Source organism: Drosophila bipectinata, chromosome 2L (genome assembly GCF_030179905.1).
Source record: "Drosophila bipectinata strain 14024-0381.07 chromosome 2L, DbipHiC1v2, whole genome shotgun sequence".
Classification (NCBI taxonomy): Eukaryota; Metazoa; Arthropoda; class Insecta; order Diptera; family Drosophilidae; genus Drosophila; species Drosophila bipectinata.
In genome coordinates, this window is record NC_091736.1 from 2652880 (window position 1) to 2679359 (window position 26480).

Below are 26480 nucleotides of genomic sequence, written 5' to 3' on the forward strand. Positions count from 1 at the left end.
TTGCAAATTAGTAAACAGAATCTCGCCTGCACATTGGCGAACCCTCCGCAGCGGGGGCGGTCAGTGGGCTGTTGGGAGCTATAGCTGAAGGCGTGGCAACCGCCTCTAAAGTCTGGTGTTAAATAATTTATGAAAGCCGTTGCCGGCGGCCAGCAACGTACACATTTGAGCCACATTAAGTCACAGATGAACCAACAAAGCTTGCTTGAGGGAGAGACAGAGTAAGCCAGATGGAGTGAAAGAGATAGGGAGAGAGTGTGAGAAAGAGATGGAGTAAATACAGCAGATTCACTGTGTGGCGATTAATTATTCATAATTAGCTGCTGACTAAATGTTTAACTAAATCAGAGGATGTCTGGGGCCCTGCTCGGCGTCCTCCATCTCGGCGGGGTGTTTATTTAAAAAATGACATTAGAAACGCAATCCTTGGAGCGAAGAGGGGTCCTGGAGGAGCAGCCAGGCAAGGATATTTGCCTTTGGGCTCAGAGCTAAATTAAAAGCTGGCCATTAAACGGGGGCCAATGTTAATTATGATTTATGCAGCTGGTTGGGGCTTGAAAAGTTTTTAAATAAAATATTAGACCAGGACAAGGATTAGTCCAGGACAACTCCCTTACTAGGAATATAAAAAAAAAAAAAAGCCTAAATATTAAATAAAATTTAGAAAAACTTTCAGATCCCTAGGGCTTTGTATCTTTTTCGAAAATAGACCTTCAAGTTCTATTAATTTTTACCTTGTTCTGGTAAAGTTTCAAAGACTTCAAAGAAAAGGAAATCTATCCGAAATGTTCTTCCACTTTCTCCAAGAAACTGAGCAAAAACACCACTTTTTTTACTTTTCTATTATGTCCTTTGTGCGTTTCATTGAATTGCTAATGAAAGTTTGGCTTGCCACCTGAATGAAAGAACAACCTTCAGAATTAATTGCCAGGACAGGAATTTCTCATTCAACAAATCCAATTTACCGACGGTAGTACCTCATCCTTTGCCCCCTTGGTTTGCACCTTGAGTCCTTCTGGCCAGGATAAACCATTCAGGACTCGCTGCCCGAGTAATTTCTTGTAGCAAAGTGATATTTTCACTTGACGTTCTTGCCACCCTTTGGTGGGGTTGGTGGTGGTTCTTGAAGAGGAGGAAGGGGTGTTCCCCTCATGTCTAGCCGCTGTCTACACAAACACACGGATAACCAACCGCACACCCGGGCAGGACATACTCACATACTTGAGAAGGACACCGAGGAAGTGACTCCTGAGACGACGCAGTTGTTGTTGTCATTTGACAAAAGCAACTCGGCGTTGAAACTTATTTTTGTGTAAATATTTAGACAACAAGAGGGGTGGGGCAAGAGGGCTGAGGGGGAAGACTAAACTCAGGTGTGTCCGAATTTTGATTTTTTTTTTTGGTAAGTCACTTGAAAACTTTCTCAGTCTTATGTCTAGACTAGATAGAAATGCCAGGGAGGTCACTCACACTCACTATACATTTTTGTTTTTTTTTATTTTCTTTTTATTTAGAGTTTATTTATTTTTCTTAAATATTCACTTTCAATTGTTATTTAATTTTTTTTAGAATTTTTTACTCACTCTGCTATGGATTTAGATAACGGCCAGCGCTCCATGGAGGCCTGATATTTCATATTCTCGATTTGCTTCTTTAATGCGTCCCGATCCATGTTTTGTAGAGCACTGGGATCCATGGCGGCTAAAATTTATCCACATACCACCCCTGCAAAGATACAAAAAATGTGCGAGAGAGCGTGAGAGAGTGTTGCGATGCGGCTGAAAGGAGGGAGAGTGCTGCCATAAAAGCTGCACAGCTTTCTCCGGCTCTCTTTCTCTCTCTCTCTCTCTCTGTTTGTTGTGTGCTAATTTGACCCATTCGCGGTCAAGGGGGTGGAAGTTGCGGGGAGTTGGACAGGGTGTCTGGGCGGTGAAAGCTAGGAATTTCAAACACCCTGTATCCCCAAGACACAGTTCCCGGTCCCACGCTGAGCGGCGTTTGCGCAGAGCATGCATAACAAATCAATACAGAGAGAGAGAAAGTCAGAGAATTAGAAAGCAGAGAGTGGGAGTTAACAGTGCCGCCTGAAAGGCTGCCATAAACTCTGTTGACTTTTCCGCAGGAGTCACCACCCCCCCAAGCTCCCAACCTCCCAAGCGAATGGAAAACATTTGTTTACAAGCGAAAAGAATAAAGAAAGCCCCCATGCAGTGCAAAAAAGGGCGCGTCCCGTCAACAAAACTCCAAAAAATGCAAAACTAAAGCCAAACAGCTGAAGCGACATCACCGACTCCCCCTTTTCAGCCGCCCATTGCTGGCCAGTTCCAGCCGGCTTATGTGTGGTAATTTATGAAAGTTTTCCCGTCGCCGTGTGTTTACCAAGCTAAAGGCGCATCTTTTTTTTTTTTTGGCAACCATAAATATCAGCCGGAATGTCCGGGGGTGCGGTGGTCCAAAGAAGCATTTTGCGTGTCCTTAGACAATTAGTTTTTGCTGTTTACACTTTCGGCCGGGCCGGCATTAAAGAGAGCCTTGGGGGTGGTTTTGGACACTGATGGAGATAATGGGTGAGATAAAAGGCAAAAGTTCAGATATAAGGTTGTCAAATATCTCCCTTCCGCCTTTTTGTCTTTTGAATTTCGCGGCTATGTACAAAGCGCTACAGAGCTCGTATCTGGCAACACTATACATAATTTAAAAGGTCTTGACATAACCTACAAAACGACGCTATGCATGATTAGTTTGGATATTGCGTTCACCAGTTATAGACGTGTAAACATGGAGTTCACTAACGCCGAAATTCGCGCTATTTTAAAGTTTTCCTTCGTTAAAGGCAAATCCGCTAGAGAAACGTTCCGTGAGATTAATGGGGTTTTGGGGGATGGTACTCTATCACTTCGAACCGCGGAGGAATGGTTTCGACGATTCAGAGCCGGTGAAAACGACACCATGGATAAGCCAGCCGGCGGAAGACCTGTGACGACAAATACCGATCAAATCATGGAATACATCGAGTTAGACCGGCATGTGGCTTCTCGTGACATCGCCCAGGAGATGGGAGTTAGTCACCAAACCATTTTAAACCATCTGCAGAAGGCTGGATACAAAAAAAAGCTTGATGTTTGGGTGCCGCATGATTTGACGCAAAAAAACCTTGTGGACCGAATCAACGCCTGCGATATGCTGCGGAAACGGAACGAACTCGACCCATTCTTGAAGCGGATGGTGACTGGCGACGTAAAATGGATCACATACGACAATATCAAACGAAAATGGTCGTGGTCGAAGGCCGGTGAATCGTCCCAAACAGTGGCCAAGCCGGGATTGACGGCCAGGAAGGTTTTGCTGTGTGTTTGGTGGGATTGGAAGGGAATCATCCACTATGAGCTGCTCCCATATGGCCAGACGCTTAATTCTACCATCTACTGCGAACAATTGGACCGCTTGAAGCAGGCGATCGACCAGAAGCGTCCAGAATTGGCCAACAGGAAGGGTGTAGTGTTCCACCAGGACAACGCCAGACCATACACTTCGTTGATGACTCGTCAGAAGCTACGGGAGCTCGGATGGGAGGTTTTATCGCATCCACCATATAGCCCGGACATAGCGCCAAGTGATTACCACCTGTTCCTGTCCATGACGAACGCCCTTGGTGGTGTAAAGTTGAACTCAAAAGAGGCTTGTGAAAAGTGGCTGTCCGAGTTCTTCGCAAATAAGGAGGGGGGCTTCTACGAGGGAGGTATTATGAAGTTGCCGTCTAGATGGAAACGGATTATCGAACAAAACGGCGCATATTTCAACTAAATCGGATCACTGTAACACTTTTTATAAAGCATTGAATAAAGAGCAAAAAAGCGGAAGGGAGATATTTGACAACCTTATACTTGGGGATGATAAATTAAAGGATGCGGAATTGGTTAACCAAGCAAATGATTCCGGGAAATATACAAATATTCTTAAGTGGTTATGGCTTAGGGAAATTTAGACGAAATATATATATTTTTGAAGTATTACTTTAATTTTATTTTAAAGCTAAAAACTTTAAGGATATATCATTTTGTAAGATAAGTAAAGTAACGCTGTTAACTTTCTAAGCCTGTAATGTTACACGCCCCTGTTAACTAACAGCCTAAGCAAAGACACAAACCTCCTAGCTTAACAGCATATCCTTTTATCGCATGCTATATTTTCTACTTTCTTGCAAACTTAAAGACAGGACTTCTTATCCATTTCATATAAAGACATATAAAAAGCAACGAGCCCGAATCTCATCGGGAGACAATCAAAAACTAATACAAAACACAAATAAAAAGCCGCAAAAACACCAAATGACTTGGCCAAAAGGAGGAGTGCCTTGACATGGGCTACCACCACAAATAGCAAGGATATAAAAAGAGAAAGCCAGAGTAGGAGCAGGAGCAGGACCTGACCTAAACCCAGTGAAGCGACTCAGGACGAAACATGACAGCTAAAGGATGATGAGGCGATGAGGAGCAGGACACCGATGCACAGCTGACGCTTTTGTAGGTGTAACTTTAAATACAAAAAGGACGAACTGGTCAGCGCCTGGCCACGCCCACCCCCTCCACGCCATGCCAGCCTCTTTTCTGTCCCCTGTCCAGTTTGATACATCATTTTTTGTCGCTTCGCTGGGCAACTTTGACACAGGTCCTGTGTCCTGAGTCCTGTGTCCATTGTCCCCGGTCCACTTTCGCCGGCTTGTTTGCATCTCGTCCGCAGCCGAGTCCTTTTCACAGCTGTCAGGCTGCTAAAGGATTTTGTGCTTTAACCCAATCTGCTACTGCCACTTTCCCCAGCCTCACCGCTGGGAAAGTTGTCCTGCAGGATGTTTCAAATTTTTTGTTTTTCCGGAAAAGCTTAAAGCCGAGAGTCCAGGTTCTAGGACCAGGGTCCCACTTTTGGTGATACTTTTGGCCAAATGTGTTAATGGCAAAATTGTTGTAAAACAGCTCAGATTTAATATAGCCGAAGTGCTGGTCATGCGGATTATGGGCCGGAGGAAGGAAGTTCGTGTCCTGTGTCCGACCCGGCATGTCCTGGCACATGTTGACAGCAGTGACCAGCAGTAACACTAAAAGCTTTAAAGTTGGTTTAATTAAAACTTTCCAAAGCTGTCCCAGCCAAGGGATTCGAAAAAGGCAGCAAAAGGAGTGATAGTGCAAATGTTTCTAACTATTCTGGAATTCGGAGGAAAAAATTCAAAAACCAAATGAAAAGTTTGCAGTTAATTGATGGGTGACTCTTGCCAGATCAAAGGGCTTTCAGAAAAGAATATTACAAGGATAACACAAGGGTTATATTTTTAGAATTCAATAGAATATACATCCAATAAAGGGATGACTTTTTGAAGAACCAAACTTGCATTTATGACTCAAATAGCCTTTAGAGCATCCCATTACACAAATCCCTCCATATTACACTCCTTAGAGTGCACATTTCGTGTAAAAATGCCAATGAATTTTCCTCATTCCCGAGATGCTTAAGCCACCAACTAATCCCCGACATTATCGTGGGGTAGCTGGCATCCCCTTGTTGGGGTCTCATTTAACCTCGATGGAAAATCTTCAACGTAAAACTAAACTAATTGCTAGAAGCTATTGCCTCCATCGACTGCTCCTCCCACCCCCAAGCTCTCTTTTGGAACCACCGTTTTGCGGATGTCCTGAAACAGAATATGAAGGCCATGCGCCATTAAGCACACGATGCACCAGAAGGAAGCCGAACCGAGCTCAACTCGACTGAAAAAGTAGCAGAAATTTGTCTGGCAGCGGAGGATCTGAGCCAGTGGGGTGAGGATGGAGAAGTCAGCATGCAACGGACATAAATCGTTAGCAAAATGTTTTTGGCGGTTACAAGCGGCAGCCACAAACCAAAGAGGTACCCCGTTCCCCCATCCCGGTCCTTTCGCTCAAGTGTTTCGCGTGTGTGTGTCAACAGGCGTTCAAGTTTTTTGACACTCCCCCCCATGCCGGGAAGCCTGCTTTCCAACCGAAAAAAAAAAAAATAAAACACGAAAATCCCCGACTAGGACCTTCCTCTCATAAAGCACTGACTCTCTGGAAGCGACAAGGACAACTGTGACAAGTCAAGTGATTCCCTTTTTTGGCCCGAAAACAAATTGTCAAGCTTCTGCCGGAGAAGTTACTCAATCTGGTTATACCACGAACCCATAATAGACTGGTACTCGTGGTACTCGTATATAAGTATCCATTTTCTTGTTAATAGATACCCCCCGACCTCTAACCAAATGGGTGCTAGCATTTTTCCAGCAATTTGGGCACTGTCCCTGCGATATTGTTACAATAATTGGCATTAGCCGGAATGTCCTTAGGATCGACAGGGGATGCTGGCTGGCTGTCTGGACTTTCCTTTTTCTGGCTGCTGGGTGCGAGAAACGATTTCAGCTTGTTAGCTTAATTTTAAATGCGGAAACTTTTTACTTTTCACAAAATACTTTGGGGCACAATTTCATTGTTGGCCCAAGGAATTGTGAGGTGAGCAGAATTCCAAAGAATTTGCTAGAAAAGAAGGAAATGTGTAAAGAAGAATTAACATATATAAGGCGAGGCAGGCTGGTCTAATTGGATGGGAAGAAATTTACGTGGGTGTACTTTTTAAGCTTTTTAACTTTGTTAACATTTCAATGCCTCAGGGATGGCTTTAAAATCAAGATAGAAAATATCCCAAAAAGCTGTTTTAAGATATTATTGTTGGTTAGGCAAATCGGATACTGCCAAGTCATTTTCATTTAATTATAACTTCCAAGTTGGCAAAAGTTGGAGATCTGTTAGCCAAATTCCAAGTAATTCAAACATGGCTAAAAACAAATATTTATCCAGTCATTAGCGACGTTTCATTCGGTTACCTTTTAGCGGCTGTAGACACTTCAACAAACTAACACTAAACTGAAAACAAAAACTAGAAAGTCACTGTAAGAAAATATTAAAAAAATAAAAAAAAATATCAAGCCATATAATAAACATACTAAGTGGCTTTGAAAATAGTTTTCTTTTAAGATTCTAAGCTATAGATAGCTATAGATTCTTAATCAATAACCTTTAATGTATATTAAGTCATTTCTCTCACTGTAGCTGCCATGGCGAAACCCAATGGGTAGCAACAATTTGTCCCAAGGAACTTTCAACTGCCAAACTTTTTCCAAAAGGGATTTCGGCGGTGCGGTGTGAAGCTGTGACAGAAACTAACAAGAACCGCAAACAAGCAGCCAAACTATGAGTTGTTGGTGCCGCGATGAAGTGCCAGGACCAACAACAAGGACGTCCAACCAACCAGCCCGCACATTTTGCTAAATCAATTTGCAGTGCTAAATAATTAAAATAGGGCATGATGCCGCTCGGGATTGAGGCTTCGCAATCTGTTGCCGTTTGTGTGCGGTTCGGTGTGGTGCGTTAACCTGGCTTATTAGTGAGCTTAGAATGCGTTAAATTATGGCCAATGGGTTTCAAATTTACACATGCTATGTGTGCGTGTGTGTTTGTTCAGGAACCACATTCGCTCTGGCACGCACCACACGGCGTATGCGTGATTTATGCTGAACTTCTCCCATCCTCCCAAGTGACCGTCTCTGTTGCTTGTTTCCTAATGAGAATTTCATAGCATCACTTAGTGTAAAATTTCACCTTAAAGCCAGACAGAAGCGCATCTTGAATACTTGGCTCACTTTTTCTCTCTTAAAATCACATAAATCAAACGATCCGACCAGGACCAGGGCGTCAGGGCCAGGGGCTATTAAATTTACGACCCCGACCTGGGTGGGAAAAAAACAAGCATCGGGTAACATCGGAGATGGGAAATGAAGAAGTATCGTTTTTTAGCCGTATCATTGGCGCTCTGTTTGTTTATCCGACAGCCGTGTTTGTTTGTCTGTTGTGCTGATGCCAAGTTCAGAAAAGGAAAACAGAACAAACAAAAGCCTGGCTACAAAAATGCAATTAAAAGCATTTCATGTGACAATTCAGTTACTATCCCTCTTTGTTTAGTGACTCTTTGCTCAGTTGCCACTGTTTACTTGGCTTTAGTGCTTGGCTTCGGCCTATGGTAGGCAATATCCAGGTAATGGGTAGAAGGCTTTTCTGTATTTTTCCACTGGCCCTAGCAGGTGCATCCTATGGACCGAAGCCCTTTCAAAGCCAGTGATGAATTGTTAGGCGGAGGATAGAGCTACACGATGGACTAGTGATAAATGCTAACTGCCTCACAAAAAGTAGTTGAAAGAAAACTGAAGGAGTAATTGCGATAGCAAGGGTTTTCTAGTCTAACTTTAAATTTAGGAGGAAAATTAAGAGAAAATATAACTGCAGCATTTGAGAATGAAACAAGCTTATATTGAGTCAGGATCTGATCCTGATTAAGTCGGAGATGTCTCCTTTACTGCATTGGACACTTTTGACCAAAATTATAGGACCCTCTGCTATATTATACAAAATATATGTATGTATATATATTATACCCACAACAAATACCATGTATCCCTAGCAAACCCCCAAATACTAAAAGCAATTATCTTGCAAATTTTGTACTAAAGATGCAACCTCATTGCCGACACCCTTAAACCAGACGTACATGGCCCAGAACATTCCGGCCGGAAAGAGCCACTGGGGAGCCATCACATGGCAGTTGCCTAGAGCAGCTGCAAAGCAACTAAAAATATAACTTGAGACAAAATTAAATGGAGAGGCAGTCATCCTGCGGAGGAGGGGAGAGACGAGTGAAGAGCAGAAAACAAAAACCTCCATTAAATTTGCATTAAAATATTCAATTTAGAGTATACTGAGGACCAGAGCATCGAAGGAAGAATAAGAAACACGGCCAGGAACCAGGACGAGCTCATTTGCACATTCAACAAGGAGTTGCTTCTGTGGCCGGTAGCCCCCCTGCTGTCTCGGGTATACCCGCTTTTGATCCTGCTCCTTGAGAGCATCAAAGGATGGCTGGCTGGCTGGCTACCAGCGGATGACACGAAGGCAACTTTGATGGGATGACACATGCTGCTCAGTTGGCTGCTAGCTGCTGGCTCCTTCCTTTCTTGCCTCCTTGTCGTCCCTTCATGCCTCCTTCGACGCCTTCTTTTATGCTTTAATTATTTGCAGCATGCGAAGTTAAAACCCACATATACACACACCAGCCCCGGCCGCACAACCACCCGCACACACTCTGGCAAACATTGGGCAAGGTATTAAGTTGTAAATATGTAGAGGCGTTCACAGCTGCCGAGAGTTCCTCATTCATTTGGGTCCCGTTCCCTTTAAAATTTTGTAGAGGGTATTAAAAGGAGAATCTTGACTCTATTATTCTTATAAATTTTATCAAAATTATAAAATATTTTAAATATTTATAGCAGAAATGATAAAAAATAAGAGCTTAAATAAAAGCTTTAAAATCATAACTCGTTTTAAGAGTTTTTTGACAGGTCCTTAACAATTTCTTTTAAATATTTCCATTTTAAAAACCCCTATTCAAAAATAATATATATATTTAAGGACATTTAAGGATATCAAAAAGTTGTTAAGCCCATTATTTACTTTTAACTTGTTTCCCCTGCCCATCTAGGACTCTTCCCCGTTGGCCTTTAGTTCGCTGCGTATGTCAAAAATGAATTACATTGCAGACTGCAGCTTGGTTTCTGCATCTGTGTCTGTTTTTTACATCCGTGTGTGTGTGTGCGTGCAAGGATGCCTGATGGAGGTGTATGTGTGTCTGCATATTTAAGTGCACCACAAAGTATGCAGCAAAGTACAACAAACAGCTGCGCGGTTGCTGGTTACTCTTCGGATTTGGATGTGTTTTTCTTGCCAACAAGCACACACGCACACAGAGACACCCACACAACCTTATATACACACACACACACACACATGCAGTTAGAGAGCCATTTAGTTGGTGGTCTGGCCGGCTGCCGTCGAGTGCTTAGTTTTAAATCCGATACAATTTACTTAAAGCTTCAGCCATAAATTTAGCAAATCGCCCCAACCACACAGCGACACACCCACGCACACGATGAGCGAAAGAGATAGGGCCAGAAGCGAGATAGAGAGAGAGATATATGAAGCAACTGGGAAATGAACAGTCTTTTGATTAGAGTTTAGAGCCAAAGGATGCTTGAAAAAGCAGTTTGTGGGTTTTTAATTGAGTGCACCATGGATTTGGAAACAAAAAAGCACAAGTCCGAGCTCAGACATGAGTTTGTTTAGCTTGTTTCAGGTGTAACAAAAGATTTGATGTTTATTTTAGAGAGTTTGCGGAAAAAAGGTGGCTATTTACTCTGTTTAATTGGTTTCTAAAAAGTATAGCTTCTATTAATTAAATGAACTCCTGAAGCGTAATGCAAATTTTTACTTTGATTTGCCATTTCTTGCCAATCAAATCTCAACTGTCGAATGAAACGGGCCCCTGTACGTGTCCAGTTCCCCCTCATCAATCCCATTCAGTCAGTCAATCACGCACAATTCAATTGAAATGATTGGACAAAAACGAGTGTGCCACACCCACCCACAAGCCAAGAATACACTTGTTGCCCAGCAACATTTAATCAAATCAATTTTTTCTTCTTTACACATGTTCCAAACGCTGCCAGCCAAGCTCCCGAATTCCTTCTATGCAAATCCATTGTGACAGCAGTGAAAGAGACAGCAACATCGTAATAGAGAGAGAGGACGAGAAAAAAAATCTAATTGAATTTAGTTTACGGCAGTTTTTCGGCCCTTGGCCAAATGGCCAACCCAACGACTTCTGGCCCCTCTACGAGTAAAACTGAAAATTGGAACAACCGAAAAGCGCAACGCCATGGTAGAGGATGAGGGGGTGATGAGGTCAGGGGTAGTACTGTGGGGGTGATGTGGGTTTGATATAGTGCCAAGCAATGCCACGGCAACGATGTCGAGGCATCCATAGAAATGCCAAGTTGCATTATCCGGATGGTTTGGCGGGGACCGGGATTGGCGCCTTTGTCTGGCATTTTTGTTAACAGAAGAGCCTTTTTCCCCTTGCCCACATTCCCTACCTCACCCTTTAGACCATCAACCTGGCCGGCTGGGCCATGGCTGAATGACGACGCAAATAATTGAATGGGCGATCAATAGGTGAACAAGTCCGTCCAGAGAGCCGGCAAGCCAGCAAAGTAAGTTCAAAACGCGAGTCAGAAGAGGCGGAAAAAAATACACCCTCCGTTTAATTGAATTATTCGAGCTGCAGTGAACTGAAAACACAGTTGGCCAAAGTGAGCTCCCATTGGGCTTTGGTCAGACAGTCGAGATTTGCTAATGAATGGAGTTTTTCATGGTCTGCTCTCTTGTTAGAGTTAACCTTTTTGGGGATTAAATGATTTGTCTATTGAGTGACGCAGCACTTGAATAATGGTCATTGAAGAGCAGAGTTTTCAAGAGCTCCATCGTCATTGACAATCGCTTAGTCCATTTCACCTTGTCACCTGCCAACACCTTGTCACAAAATGTTTAACACGTACGCATAGGTTCCGGCTGGCCATCATCCATCAATTTTCCAATCAAAGACATACATACGCACCGAAACACATCGATTTGCATGAACACTTTAGCAGCAATTTATTTGCCAATTGAAAAGGTAGATTAGGCAGGGGAGAGGTTCAGAAGGAAGTACTATATTTCAATGAATTTAAGGTAAACTTATTCACCTGCCATCGGATGGAGCTTAATGAGGCCTTGGGGATGTTTAAATAAATCTCAAGTGCAATTACTGCTGAGAAAATCAAAGCAACTTCAGTGTCAGCTGGCAAACTATTAACCCGTGATTGCAACACCTCCTCCCACTACTGTATCTGCCGCACACAATAAACGCTTATATCCAATGCTGCAGGCAGCAGGGCAATTCAATATACTTCGATAGCATTTCAAATCCAATCAAATCGAAACTGGCATCAATTTTTCATGGCCGAGAGTCAGAGTCGAAAGCGACGGCAACTCCGATAGCAATGAAAAATTATGAGCCATGTGGCAGTAACAGCCAACAGACACAGCAACAATATCAACAGAAGCTGCAGCATTAAGCATGAAACTGGCAGGACCCTTTCTGCCAACCTCCCTTTAAAATCCTTCAAAACCGGAGGAGATCGAAGGAGCGAGGAGCGGAATCTAAATGGAATCTCCATCCGCAGCTGAAGCCAATAGCCAAGTGGCCATTGATGCGTTAAATAAAAAGTTCAACTAAATATTTTTCAAAGCAAAAACAAAAGCAGCTACGTGCTATGGTATACGGGGGGGCGGGACTTTTGGTGAGTGGGCGTGGTAGGGGTGGGGCAGCGGCAAAAGTAATGCAAAGTTTGCTCAGGAGAACGAACTTGAGCAAATAAGCAATAAGACAACAACTAACAAGTGAAAACTCTTAGCTTAGTCGGGTACTAAGCCCGGGGGAATACCCTGGTTTTAGGGATATTCAGCTATTTATTGAAATTGAATTTCAGCTTAAGATTAGAGACCTTTAAGTTTATTTCTTAAACTTGAGAATGGTTTACATACTTCAAGAAAACTTCCAGACTTACAAGAAAACAAACATTACTAAGCAAGCAGGCACACACTGCGTATGCGTAATATTGGATAAGGGGGTTTAATTTCTTGAAAGGTTTTTCTTATAAAATTCTCCGTTTTTTAAAGTTAAATTTTATATTTAAATTAAAACTATCGAATAAATAATTATCGCATGATTTTAAACATTTTTTTTAAAGACAACAGTGCGTATACGTAATATGGATGAATGGGTTTCAAAACCAATAAACTATGTATGCTAGAAATTAAAATAAAATTCAAATTAAAATAAATTCAAATTTAATATAAACCATACAAACTCATCCAAATTGATGCAGTTCAATATTGCACCTTTGTAAAGCCCTGAATATCTGTTATTATTATGTTAGATTCCCTTCGGGGCATTATTTTACAGGGTAAGCTAGCGAGAAACTGTTGCCGGTCCCTACAGACAAAATCAAACCGGCCCCTGCTCCCGCCCCCCTAAAACTTGGTTGATGGCATCCTTTGGACCTAGACCACCCACACTCCCCGCTCGGCCCTCGACACCGCTTGTCAGCTTCTATCCCTGGGCCAGGACACGTACACAAACATTTCATGGTTCAATAAATTTGCTGCCGAGCGTACCGGAAACTTTGCGAAAAATACATTGGGAAAATGCTCGTCGCTGCAATGTGGAAGGCAAAGAAATTATCTGTAGACCAGAACCCTGCCTCCCGCACACACAGATACACGCATGCAGGAGGCACACACCCACCCACAGACACAGACAAGCCACCTGAACATATTTGGGGAAAGAAATAAAATTGCACTAGTATGCGAACGTCGCCTCGTATAATTTTGTAGCCGACTTTTTTTTCATCCTACTTCCTTCCTATTCCCAGTTACAATCATTTTCCTTTTTTTTCCTTTTTTTTGACTGGCATTTTTGCAATTTTTATTTGCTGCAATTTCTGGGTTTTTCCGCTTGCCCTTTTCCGCCACACCCCCTGATTATGTATTTTGGCCTACTTCGAAGGGCGTTGATGCTAAATTATGCCGTTATTATCCTTCTTTTTTTTTTTCGTGGCACACTCCCAGGTTTGCACCTTCGGTGGCCCAGGCAATTGGTTATGCATGTCGGAGTCTAGTTGCCAGCACGTTGCCGAGCTGGGGATTCTTTTAATATGTTGCAAAAATAGCAATTAAAAATGCAGCTGAGAGGAAAAACAGGCAAATAGAACGAGTCTTGGTGGAAAGTAATTTATGGCTTTAATTAGAGTTAAGTGAAAACAGAAGCAAATAATGTGCTAGAGTCTCCAAATACTGATACTTTGGGTAATTAAATTTAATATTTGAATGGAAATATTAAAGTCCGTTTTAAGCCTCTCAAGAGTGGGTGTATTTCTTCCATTCAATAACGTGCTGATACATTTGTAAATTAATTTTTACCTTCAAATAAATACTGCTGCCAGTTCACCCTCTAAAAAGAAAAACATAAAACCCTTTGCCCTTCGGCGATGGCCATTCAACATTTATCGAGAACCCGCACATGATTATTTGCTTTACCCATAGAGGCGGTCATTAAATATTTTATTATTACATTTTCTAATAGTTGGTTAGAAGGAAGAAAAGAAAGCATGCCACGAAATGTCGCAATAGGAGTCGTCTGGGGTTGTAAAAATTAAATTTATCATGCTTCTGCTACGCTGCACTCCAGCTAGAAAGAGACAGTGGGACAAAGCGCGAAAGAGACAGCGAGCACAGGGAAACCGGAAGGCGGATGGAGGGAGCAAATTTGGTGCCTGCACTTCCGCTTACAGGCGCATTTGTGGCCTGTGCGGTGGGTCAGTGGGTGAAGGTACATAGTACTAGTGGTGGGTGGTGGTTGGAGGGTGGCCACACTAGTTGGATTTCAGTCTCGGGTCGTGTGTGTTATTTATAATGCGACACACCAACTGAACAACACGGCTTTATTTACGAGCTATGCTTCAAAATTTCCCATTGCCACAAATTAAGGCCATATCTGCGACAAGTTTTATAGGCTTGTCCTGCCTGGGAAAAAATATGCCCCATCCACAGAATAGAGCTTTTTTTATGGGTTTTTGGTTTTTAAGAGACTAGAAGTGGTAGTAACTTTAGAAAATGTGAGTCATTATTATTTTAAATCTTAAAATCGTTCTCATGGGGTAATTAATATTCTTGTCTTATTTTAAACCCATCCCAAGCACAACTGAAAACACCACTAATTAGTGCCGCACTTAAAGTTGCAACAACCGCACTGGCTTCCTCGACAGTCTCCCTCCTGGTTTCCTCCTCTTAGGGGCCTCTCGGAAAAGTCTGAAACTAATGCACGCCAATTTTCAATACAGAAAATCGAACTTTGAAGTGGACGCCTCTCGTCTATGTGCCTCGCGTTGCGTTGAGTTCGCCGAGGGGCGTTATTCAGTGGATATTGTGAGCCGGGAGGTGGGTGGTTGGTGGCTGGTGGGGCTCTGCAGCCGGCACTTGGCGTGCATTTCTATTTTGCTTGGCCGAAAAACTCTTGAAACTATTATCGATGAGGCGCTCGCTCACTGGGTAGGTTATTTCAAAGTGGACGAGGGCGTCACTGACACCGTCAACAAAACTGGAGATGCAGGGGGGCCAAGGAGAAGAGTATCACTTAAAAAAATGTGCTAAGTTTTAATATTTTATTAAGTGTTTCGGGTGAACATTTCCCAGTCTTTTCTCAAGGCTTTATATAGCAGAATACACATTCTTTAAGTTTCTTTAAAAATTCTTAGGTAAAAAAAAGAACTCTTTTCATATTTTAAAAATTTTAATATTTTTTTTCAAGTGTAAGCCCTATTGAGAACTTCAATAACGGCGATGGCAACGAACGCGTTTTGTGCGTGTTAAAGCACATAGGGAATATATAAAAAAAAAAAAGTTAAAAGAAAAAGTAAATATGAAAATATCCTTGCAACTAAAATGGGGGAAAACGTAGGGCTGCCAGTCCAGCACTTTACCACTTTTTATGCCTGGCGATAAATTAAAATTTTTATTAACATACTTTCTCCGGCGAACTGAAGGGAAAAAAAGGGAAAAACTAGTGGCAAGAACAGGACTCGCGCACCAAAAACGTCAACTTGTCCGCCACTTGTCGGCGATTCCCTGGGACGTGGTGGGGAATAGGTGGAGAGCTCTTTATGACTTTTGCAAACGCACGCTAAAACTGACCCCCGCAGACCCCTTGCCATCCAACTTGCCCCAACTGAAGCCACCAAGTCCAGACTACAGCAGCCTTTACAATTATAATTTGTTGATGCTGGCGGAACCTCAGCCATTGCATTTTTTTTTCATCTTCAGCACTCCGGGCCATGGCAGGAGCTAGGGAGGTATAGAGGGAGAGGGGGAAAGGATAGCCTGCCGCATTATCTATGCATTATTGTTAGTCGGCCATTGGCCATCTGCCGCCTGCCTTCTCAGCACAAAATAATATTCTATTAAATTATGTATACGTTTTGTCGGGAGATTCTGTAAAGTGAATATTCCACTTCTTGGCCTGGATGAATGCCAAAGGATGCCAGCGAAAGGATATAAAAGATAAAATATTGAAATAGGATGGGATTTACTCCCACACATTGAAAATATATGAAATTTAAGGCTTAGTTGGGGAAAATAATTATGCTTTAATATTAAATCCCGGGGAGCCATTTTCAAAGGATCCTATCACGCAAAATGGACAAAAATTCTAAAAAATATTTGGTCGCAGGATTTTGATGCAGAATGATGGAGAATCGATCCAGAAATCGTTTAAGGTACTCCGCTTGAGAATCGGATGAGAATTGGGAAAGATATAGCCATCACTGTGGCCCCTATAGGAGAAAACCGCATTTTCAAGGGGTCCCATCTCGAAAAATGGACAAAAAATCTTAAAAATATTTTGTATCAGGATTTTGATGTAGAATGGTGGAGAATCGATTTAGAAATCGTTAAAGGTACTCCGCTAGAGAATCGGATGAGAATTGGGAAAGATATAGCCATCACTGTGGCCCCTATAGGGGAAAAACCCATTTTCAAGGGGTCCCATCACGAAAAATGGACAAAAAATCTAAAAAATATTTTGTCTCAGGATTTTGATGCAGATCGATGGAGAATCGATCCAGAAATCGTTAAAGGTACTCCGCTTGCGAATCGGATCAGAATTGGGAAAGATATAGCCATCACTGTGGCCCCTATAGGGGAAAACCCCATTTTCAAGGGGTCCCATTACGAAAAATGGACAAAAAATCTAAAAAATATTTTGTCTCAGGATTTTGATGCAGAATGGTACAGAATCGATCCAGAAATCGTTTAAGGTATTCCGCTTGAGAATCGGATGAGAATTGGGAAAGATATAGCCATCACTGTGGCCCCTATAGGAGAAAACCGCATTTTCAAGGGGTCCCATCTCGAAAAATGGACAAAAAATCTTAAAAATATTTTGTATCAGGATTTTGATGTAGAATGGTGGAGAATCGATTTAGAAATCGTTAAAGGTACTCCGCTTGCGAATCGGATCAGAATTGGGAAAGATATAGCCATCACTGTGGCCCCTATAGGGGAAAACCCCATTTTCAAGGGGTCCCATTACGAAAAATGGACAAAAAATCTAAAAAATATTTTGTCTCAGGATTTTGATGTAGAATAGTGAAGAATCGATCTAGAAATTGTTTAAGGTACTCCGCTTGAGAATCGGATGAGAATTGGGAAAGATATAGCCATCACTGTGGCCCCTATAGGAGAAAACCGCATTTTCAAGGGGTCCCATCTCGAAAAATGGACAAAAAATCTTAAAAATATTTTGTCTCAGGATTTTGATGCAGAATGATGGCGAATCGATCCAGAAATCGTTTAAGGTATTCCGCTTGAGGATCGGATGAGAATTGGGAAAGATATAGCCATCTCTGTGGCCCCTTCCTTTATTGTTTTTTATGATTTGGAGATTAATTTCCCCTAGAGGTCTACCATTTGCATCTAAAATGGCATTAATTATTATTTATTGTAGAAAGCCGAAAAAAATGGAAACAGAAATAAATACGTTTTTGTAGTTTTTATATTTGCGCATTTAATTAAATATTTAATGAAGCATACATAATTCCGGGGGCGTGCTTAAAACGTGGACAATGGACGAAAATGCGAAATGCAAAAGCATCGCCCTAAGTCCCCTACCGAAAGGACCTCGTCGAATATCCTTCGAATGGCACGTAGGCAAACATTCCGGTGCCTGCCTCCCCGGAACCTGGAACCCGGTACCGGCCCCTTCGTGTTCAATGCGTCGGAATGCAAATATTTTCCACTATAATTGAAGCGCGACAAATGCGAATTGTGAACGAATGTGATGGCGATGGAGTAGCCGATTGCGAGGAGCCAGCCCAGAAGGGTATCCGACCAAAGTGGTACAACGACACGTATTTAATGCACATGCAATTCAATCATTCAATTTCGCGTGCAAATACCGATTTGTTCGCGCAATTTAAGCTGCGACATTTCAGGAGGAAGGAACGAAATTGTTTTTCAATTGATAAAAAATAATAAATAAATGCACGAATGCCAGCCGTGCTCATAATTGCAGTTGTGCGTAAAAAAATTAATGCATGCGAGTAAAATAATTACAACGCAGTAAATTGCAATGGCTAAGAGGATGGGGAAGCAATTGTCGCACATTAACCGCAGATGTGTTCGGACTGTTCAAGGATAATTGGGTGGATGGAGAGTGGGTGGTGTCAGGATTATGTATGGGTTCATCGATCCCCGGGTGAATGACAATTTCGGTTCACTTGTTCCAGCAAAATTAAGCAAGACAAAGGAACAACCCGAGTAAATACTTCATTCGTCCTCTCGCCTATATCCTGTCTCCATTTCTGCATTTTATCACTTTGTGGGTTTATACGAAAAGCATTAAATGAAAATTTAAATCGCCATTAAATTCGGTATTACATGGCCAAGGGAATTATGCCAGCCATCAATGAGATGGAGCCCGGTAGAGCCACACTACTTAAAAGTTCTTATTGAAATGTTGGTGATATGGTTGTCATAAATTAAAAGGAATAAACCCAACATTTAAATTAAAATAAATATACTTGTTTGTGTTTTCTTAGTGAACCGAAAGAGAAAACCAAAATATGTCATTGATATTTTTGTTTATTAAATATAAATAAACCACAGCCATGACTTAATTAGCATGAATTTTAAATACATAAATAAATAAAGCTAAATATTTATACTATTTATAATAGATAGAATAAATATGAAGCTTTAAATAAATAAGCTATGAACTTGGGCTAAAAACTAGCTAATTATTATATCAAATCACTTGATTTCATCATATGATAGCCGGTTTTATTATTAATTCTTAATCAGTAGATTATTTTCACTTCACAGGATGCCACTTTTCTCATTTTGTCTTTTTTTTTATCAACTCACCAGACACAAGAGTTTATAAATTTTGTCGCCTCACAGGAAGTGATGCCTTCAAGCCGCTTACACACAGTTGTTGGTGTGTGGTGTTGGTGTAAGTGTTGGTGTGTTTATATCGAAGCGCGCCAAAATGTATGCAATGCGAACTGTGGCTCTTGACTTGCGGGTCTGCGATTCGGGCCTCGACTGATGGACTGATGGCTGGTAATGTGATTAGTTGGCTCGTCTATCGATGCTAGTGTGTAAGAGTGTGTGTGTTGGGTTGGTAGAGGGGGTGGGGGGGACTTGCGAGTATATTTTAATTTAATTATGTCGCTCTCGTTTCAATTACGAAAAACCGCTCGCAGCGGCAACAAGAAACGCGAAGACACGCACTAATAAACAAAGGCCAACAATAACAGAACGTATCCGAGGGAAAACTAAAGGAAAATTAGTGTGTCGAATGAGTGGGAACGCACCAGCGAAATGCTCTGCTCTCCTTGCTCCTTTCTCCTTTCTCCTCGCCCGCCGCTTTCACTCTCTCTCTCTCTGCTTTCTTCTGTCTCGGTGTCTGTTTGCCTCGGCGTCCCAGACAGTGATGATGGTGCTCCGCTACTAAAATGCTGGCAATCGAATGCAACTGCCTCCCACAAGCGACTGAAATGTGCTGCATATGCCAAGGCGTCGCATGAGTCCTGCAGGAACGATTGGAATCGGAACATTGAGTGACTTTTGAGCGAGTGCAAGCTGCACTTACTGGAGCTGGAGCTCCAAGAAACGAGTGGAAACCAGACAACACCTGTACTATCCAGGTGGGTGGTTTGGGTCGGGCTTCCTCCTTTCTATTCTTTCTTTATCGCTACCGAAACCGGCCAGTCGAAATTTTAATTGGGTTTGCCCAACAACTTGCCGGGCACAAATGAATTCAATTGAACCGCCCGGCCGCATGGAGCTCATTAGGCGGGTGGGTGGCTCCAGAGGGTTGGAAATTATATCGAAAAGCCATAAAGTTCTAATGATTTCTTCCGTAGACGTCTACAGGGTAGTTGCAACTGCCTACAGGGCCGAGAAATACCTTTCTGGCCATCGGGTTGCATGTCCTGGCTCACAATTTTTACTCTCCACAATCATTATATCTCTTTTTATCAGAAAGGTAAATTAATTTCCATAATTGAGAGCAATTATGTTTTATTTTGATAGGTAGAATAAAAATTCAATAAAGCAAAGGCCTTTATTAAGTAGATGAAAATGTAGGTTTTATGTTAAATGAGGGAGTTTTCTTAAATAAAATAAACTATAGGCTTAATTAGTAATAGTTTTGGATATTTTTACTAAAAATTTATTAAAAAAGAACCTCTTAAAGTCATATTTTCTGCCCAAAAATCCCTATTATTTTAAGTTTCCCTGAATTCCTTCAAAAACTCACCCATCAGATATGCAGAAAACACAGAAAAGGTACAATCTAAGACTCCCAAAGGACAAATCAATTAGCTCGAGTGGATCTAAGCAAGGCATCCGGGTTGAAAAAACACTTTTCCTGGATGATGCACTTTACAAAATGGGTCTCGCCAACATTTGCCTGAAAACGCTCCCAAAAGATGTCACTCTCCGTTGGCAGACACACATTTGTTCGAGTGACGCGGCTTTTTGGGGAGTCACTGGTGGCCCCATCCTGCCCAGAATTCCGGCCAAAATCCCATGACAATGTCTGGCACTCGGACTCCGGCGATGACTTTTCCGCCGAGAGCACACCTGCTCGCATTAACATCACCAGCCGGGGCAATAAAGGCAAACTGCAACTGCAGCACACGCACTGCAATATGCAACAGTTGCAGACACGCAGGAAAAGTCATGGGAATCGCGGAGAGGGAGTGGGAATGGACCAGGACTACGGCCCAGCTGGGAGCCAAGGGTCAGGGGACGCACATTTGTAAGTAGTTGTGTAATCTATCCGTGAACGTCGCTTCCGTTTTGCATTTTATGTGCTTAACGCATCGTTTGCCTGGCGCAAATTGAGTTTCGGTGTTGTTGCCGCTGAAATATCTGCTCCTGCTCCTGTTCCCGGATGGATGGATGGCTGGATGAATGGATGCATGGATGGGTGGCTGAATGGGTGGATAGTTGAGTGAATGGATAGCCGGATGGCGGCAGTATATATCCTTTGCGAGCATGGTATTGCCGCCATTGATTGAGGGGGCGCTGCTGCCGTTTGACAGTATCCTTAGTATCCTTAGTCTTTATTATTCATCCATTTCCAGCTGCCATTGCCAGGCACGAACCACCGGCAAATTAAAACTTTTAGTTTAGCTCACTTAATTAGCAAAATGCTAAGATTCTGCTGCAACACGTAAAGTTCTTAAGAAGTTTGGGATTCTTAATTAATAGCAATTATTTCCTAAGTGAACTTATGATGCACTTTTATACCTTTGATTCAAAAGTTTTTGGTTTAAAACATAAGTGCTATTCATAATTGTTTTAAGAACCTGATTTTTATATATTTAAGAATGGAAATAATAGAATTTTTAATGGCTAGACAATAGCCAACATTTTTAAATGCTTTACGCAGGATATGACCATGTCCTGAACAGAAATGGAGGCGTCAGAGCGCAAGAAGCCTCCCAAATGCACGACAAAAATGCTTTTGATTTGTGTGCCATTCACACACACACCCACCCACACCCCCACCCACACACCCATGGCTTATTAGAATCCTGCGAGAGTGTGCGATCCAAAGTGCAACTAACAGGAGCAGATAGCAGACAGGCGAAGCGCCGCAAAATGCAATTTATGTGTGTGGAGCAGGTCCTGCACCCAAATTGTGAAATAGGAAGAGCGGGGTGGGTGCTTTAGTGGGTCTAATAGGATTGCGGCTGTAATTTTCTGATGGCCAGTTCGCCTATCTAGAATTGAAGCTCCGCAAAGGATATCGAATATCTTTTGTGACAAGTTGGGGGAACAAAAATAAACCTGGAACCAAATACCATTATATCATGCAGTTTTGTTAAGCAAAGAATAGGTATATTTTTTAATTTTTATAGCTTAAAAATAATTTATTTATTCATTACAACTTTGCTTTTCTTAAAAAGTGTAAAAATAAACGCTTAATTAGTCTCAGAATAAGTAGTATTATCCAAAATTTAAATTTTAACGGTCTATTAGATCAAAATAGGTCTTTTCTTTTCATCCCTTCTTATTTCTTTTAAGAAAAAAATAATAATATACCTAATATACATAAGAAATTTAAATGTAAGACTAAAATATATTTTTTAAATAATGGTAAAACCTAACTTTAATTAACATTAAAATTAAAGATTTTGTTTCCAAAGTGTTGCCAACTATTTCTAATTACCAAACTATCGATAACTTGAAGTTATCGGCTCTGCTTTTCTTTCCAACACTGTTCAAACATCTGGCCACACTAGCAGATGACGCTCAAATTTTAGCGGAAAAACTCAAAAAAAGAATAACAGCAACATAAACGTGTGTCCCGCAATAATTCCGCAGCTTTAAAAACAATTTAAAAAAGCAGATAAACTAAAGAAGATGCCACGCACCAAGGTACCAAAGAATTCGAAGCGCAATCGCGAAGTGGCCAACCGCGAGGAGAAGCTTCGTCTCTACGAACTGAAGCTGGAGTCCAGGCTAATGGAGATCGATTCGCTGGAGTCCAAATACTTGACCTTGGTGGATGAGCACATCAAGAAACTACAGGGACAGTTGCAACAAGAGCTGCGCGACATGAAAATGCCCGAGGCTCTGCTGCTCTTCGAAGAACTGGACCACTTTAGCGACTACAAGGCCAGCGACCAAACTCAACTGATCGCATCCTCGTCCACAGTCAGCAACACAACAGGCGGGACGGGTACAGGCAATCGCAATGACGAAGGTAGGCATGCACATTCTTATTATTTAAAGAGGAGGAGGTTTATGATAATTATTTCATAATATTGGCATAAAGGGCTTTATATTTTCACTGGTTCTTGGCTCTTTGACTAACTTATCTTTGCTTTCTAACCCCCACATTGCACACACTCATTGCACCCTGCACCCATCCATCCCCTGTCGCCCCAAATGTATCATCTAGGCTACCTTACAGAGGACAGCAGCCTGGGAGCCAGCGGCAGCAGCATGCTATCCGGGCCCATTGGCTCCATGATGCGATCTGCCAAGGCCATGCGTACACCGGGACCGCTGCACTCGGCTAGGGCGCGTCGGGCACGAAGGAGTCGGTCCGCTTGCGGGGAACTTAATGTCCTCCGCTCAGCGAAACCGCCACCAATCCCCAGCTGCAGCGGAGCCTCAAGCAACCGCTTGTCGCGGAGCAAGATGCGAACTCCGATGGCATCGCGGGCCAAGGCCTTCAGTGCCGATCGCACACCCTTGGTCCAGAAGCAAATGCGCAGCGGATCGCCCACCACTCCGCCGATGGCCTTTTTGCGTTATCCCAAGCCGGGTGAGATCGCTCTTTCCAAGTGCGGTAGTCCCATGGTGGCACAAGTGTAAGTTTTCAAGTTTTTTTGGAGAAACATCAAGATCTCATTGCTTTCCTCTCTAGAATGCCCGACAAGTTCGCCAATGTCAACATACCCATTCGGAACGGAGTCCTCAGTCTGCGGCCAAAGAAACTAGATGCTGACGAAGTTGAAGCGAATCTTCTAGAGAATCTGGACGAGGATACATTGAATCAGATCAAAACGCTGCACGAGAACTTGCAGATGATCGTGAACAAGGCCAACATGGTGGGGTTGAAATAGTTGCCAATTCATAAACTCGATTAGATAATTCACTATTCTTATATTTTAAGTATTTGTCGTTTAAGTTCTATTTTTGTACTACTTATATATTTTATTTTCAAATCATATATTGAAATTCTTGTAATGTAAACATAAGCTTAAATAAATGTTTGTCTGCAATAAGTGTAAATGAAATTCAAAATTAATGTTTTGGAAAAAAATAGACAAGCCATAAAATATATGGTGCTTTTAAAACTTATATTTCGCTTGCATTTATCTCCTTTCTTAGGCCATTTTGTTAACATATACTTGTATTTCCTGTATTCACATTTTATTGTAAATAAATAAATGTTACAAAGTAGCCTGAGGATAAGTAGTTTCAAGCTATAGTATCTAGAACCCTTCAGAGATAGAACCTAAAATGCCTCGTACGAAGGTTGTGAGACGTAAAGCCGATCGTTTAAAAGCCGATGCTGAGGAAAAGCTTCGCTTGGCCCAAATCAAGATCGATTCCGTCTTGGAGACAGTGGATGAGCTGGAGAAACGCGCCAAGCAAGAGGTGGACCACAAAATCAAGGTAATCCTCAGCAGGACTGACAAGAAGATACTGGACATGAAGTTGACTGATTTTTTAGCGCATCCTCTGGATCACTTTGAAGATTATCAGTTTCAGGGTGAGATTCAAGTCGTCCTCTATACCCAGTTACCTTAATGTGTCCCTTTTTCAGCTCCCACTGCCCCTCCTAGTCGCAGCCTGTCGATTGGCCGGCTGCGCAAGCGCACTCCTCGTATCCAACCGCAACGAGAGCTGGCCCAGTCGGTGGACAGAATTAGGACGCGCAGCTATGCCAAGAAAGAGATCTCCATGACCTTCCAGCGCTGGCCCCGTCCCGGAGAGCGAGTGCTCTCCACAGCAGGCAGCCCCCTGGCAGTGCAGGCCCATTCGGAACTCCATGCCGACGTGCACATCCCCACCAAGAAGGGCGTCATCACGGTGAAGCCGCACAAGATCAAGAACATACAACGGGAGGTGCTGATGGAAATGGACCAGAACACCCTCAACCAGGTGAAGACCCTGAACAACAACCTGGAAATGATAGTGGATATGGCCACCAAACTGGGAAAACTATAAACCTTGAATAAGATCGATTGGTTATCATAATTTTTTACGCTTATTTCGTTAATATTTTATTTAGTCTTTTTCATTTTCTCATTTTCAATGTATTTGTTCAGTTGTTAAACATTAAGTGAACGTGTCTGTTGTTCTTGTTGCACTTTCTTGTATAATTAATTAATAAATTTAATTACCATTATGCATATACATATATGTATCTATCGTTTTGTAAGTACAAACAGAGTGTACAGAATTTCATCCACTAATTTTAAATTTAATTCTTTAAACATTTTGCTATTGTGTCTTGCATGTGTGTTGTATGTATTTCGTACTTAGTTAAACTAAAGTAATTTTTTGTGTTTTATTTTTTGTCGTTTTTTTAAATTTAAAATCAATTGAAACTTCATTATTTCATTTCATTATTTTTGAATCCTTAGACAAAAGTTACATTTACACATATACAGAGTTTTGAATTTAAAAATTAGTGTTAATTAGTGTGTCTAGTAGAGTGCAATTTTTATTTTCTTTTTTGGTTTTTCCCCTTTATATAATGTGAAATGCAATAACTTGCAAGTTTTTGTGTGATTGTGTGGCGTATATATATATAGTTACAGAAAATACAGTACATAGCAAAAAGGTACATTTATATATAGACTTAAGATACTCTTCCATTTACCGAGCTACTCACAAGGACAACACATAAGGACAATACACGTAAACAGTGAGAGGTGACAGTGAACGAACAGTGACAGGTGACAACAACATAACACTCAGATTAATAACAATCATTGGGGCTGTATTTAGGTTTCTGGCAAAAATCTGTCTCTGGGATTAGGTTTTATACTCTTCTTTTTGTAGCTGTTAATTAAATATTTCAATCAAGCCAAAAACTTGCAATAAACAAGAACAATCTAATCGAGACTCTCACAATAAAGATTAAACAATTTGTAGTTCACTTTCAGTACAGTCTTCCCTCCAAAACATTTTCATCAATAATAATAATTATAATAAGGTATGAATATGTATAATAGCTCCAAGCGTTAAATGATATTATTTGAATTTGAACTGAAGTTTATAGCTGCGAAAAACTATCCAAAACCCTTATCCGGCGACTCTAACCTAACCTCTAACTTTCATCCATCATATCCGATTCCTATAAACGTTCCCTGAACGCATCTAACTACTCTAACCTCTCCACTAATCCTCCCGCTATTTGAAAATTCTTTTCAATTCATAATTATGGGCTTTATTTCGTCGTACGTTTTTCGGTCTTTTAACTTTTGTTTCCATTTTTGTTTTTTAACACAGCCAATCAACAATACCTCCAACCCTGTCCAACACTGGTTTCCGCTTCCGGTTCTCGCCATTTTCTCCCGTTGCCTGTACAGAGTGCAAACTAAATAATACGAATATTGAGTAGTTATAGTGTATTCCATATTCTGTGTGAGATTCTGCATGACTCTTGAAATATTTTATATTGCTCTCGGTCTGTTAATCTGTTGTGGATTTACTTGGTGTTCGTACAAATTTCTACTCATTATTTTTAAATACAAAATTGTGCTATTTTTTTTTTTTTTTGCTATTTTTCGTTTACAACTATTTTTTTGAGGCTGTTCTTTTTAGAATTCGTTATAACTTTTTAAATGCTAGTTAATATATTTGTTTTGTATTCCGTTATCGTATGTTTGGGCACTA

The 26480-nt window shown here is 41.6% G+C and overlaps 3 protein-coding genes across 3 annotated transcripts in view; 2 read left to right on the forward strand and 1 right to left on the reverse strand.

The window, feature by feature from the left end:
- Ggamma30A (guanine nucleotide-binding protein subunit gamma-e) overlaps positions 1-19153 on the reverse strand; it is a 36698-nt gene extending 17545 nt beyond the window's left edge. The window contains 2 exon segments of the mRNA XM_017240237.3: positions 1584-1725; positions 18966-19153. Coding sequence (XP_017095726.2) covers positions 1584-1696 — 113 coding nt within the window. The 5' untranslated portion in view covers positions 1697-1725; positions 18966-19153.
- A 3183-nt stretch (positions 19154-22336) lies between these two features.
- borr (borealin-related) lies at positions 22337-23854 on the forward strand. Its single transcript, XM_017240329.3, has 3 exons — positions 22337-22824; positions 23023-23437; positions 23494-23854. The coding sequence occupies exons 1-3, from the start codon at positions 22482-22484 to the stop codon at positions 23690-23692; spliced, it is 957 nt and encodes a 318-aa protein (XP_017095818.2). The 5' UTR covers positions 22337-22481; the 3' UTR covers positions 23693-23854.
- An 89-nt stretch (positions 23855-23943) lies between these two features.
- On the forward strand, positions 23944-24833 carry aust (australin). Its single transcript, XM_017240330.3, has 2 exons — positions 23944-24345; positions 24400-24833. Exons 1-2 carry the CDS (start codon positions 24093-24095, stop codon positions 24801-24803), a joined length of 657 nt encoding a protein of 218 aa, XP_017095819.2. The 5' UTR covers positions 23944-24092; the 3' UTR covers positions 24804-24833.
- The last annotated feature ends 1647 nt before the right edge of the window (positions 24834-26480 follow it).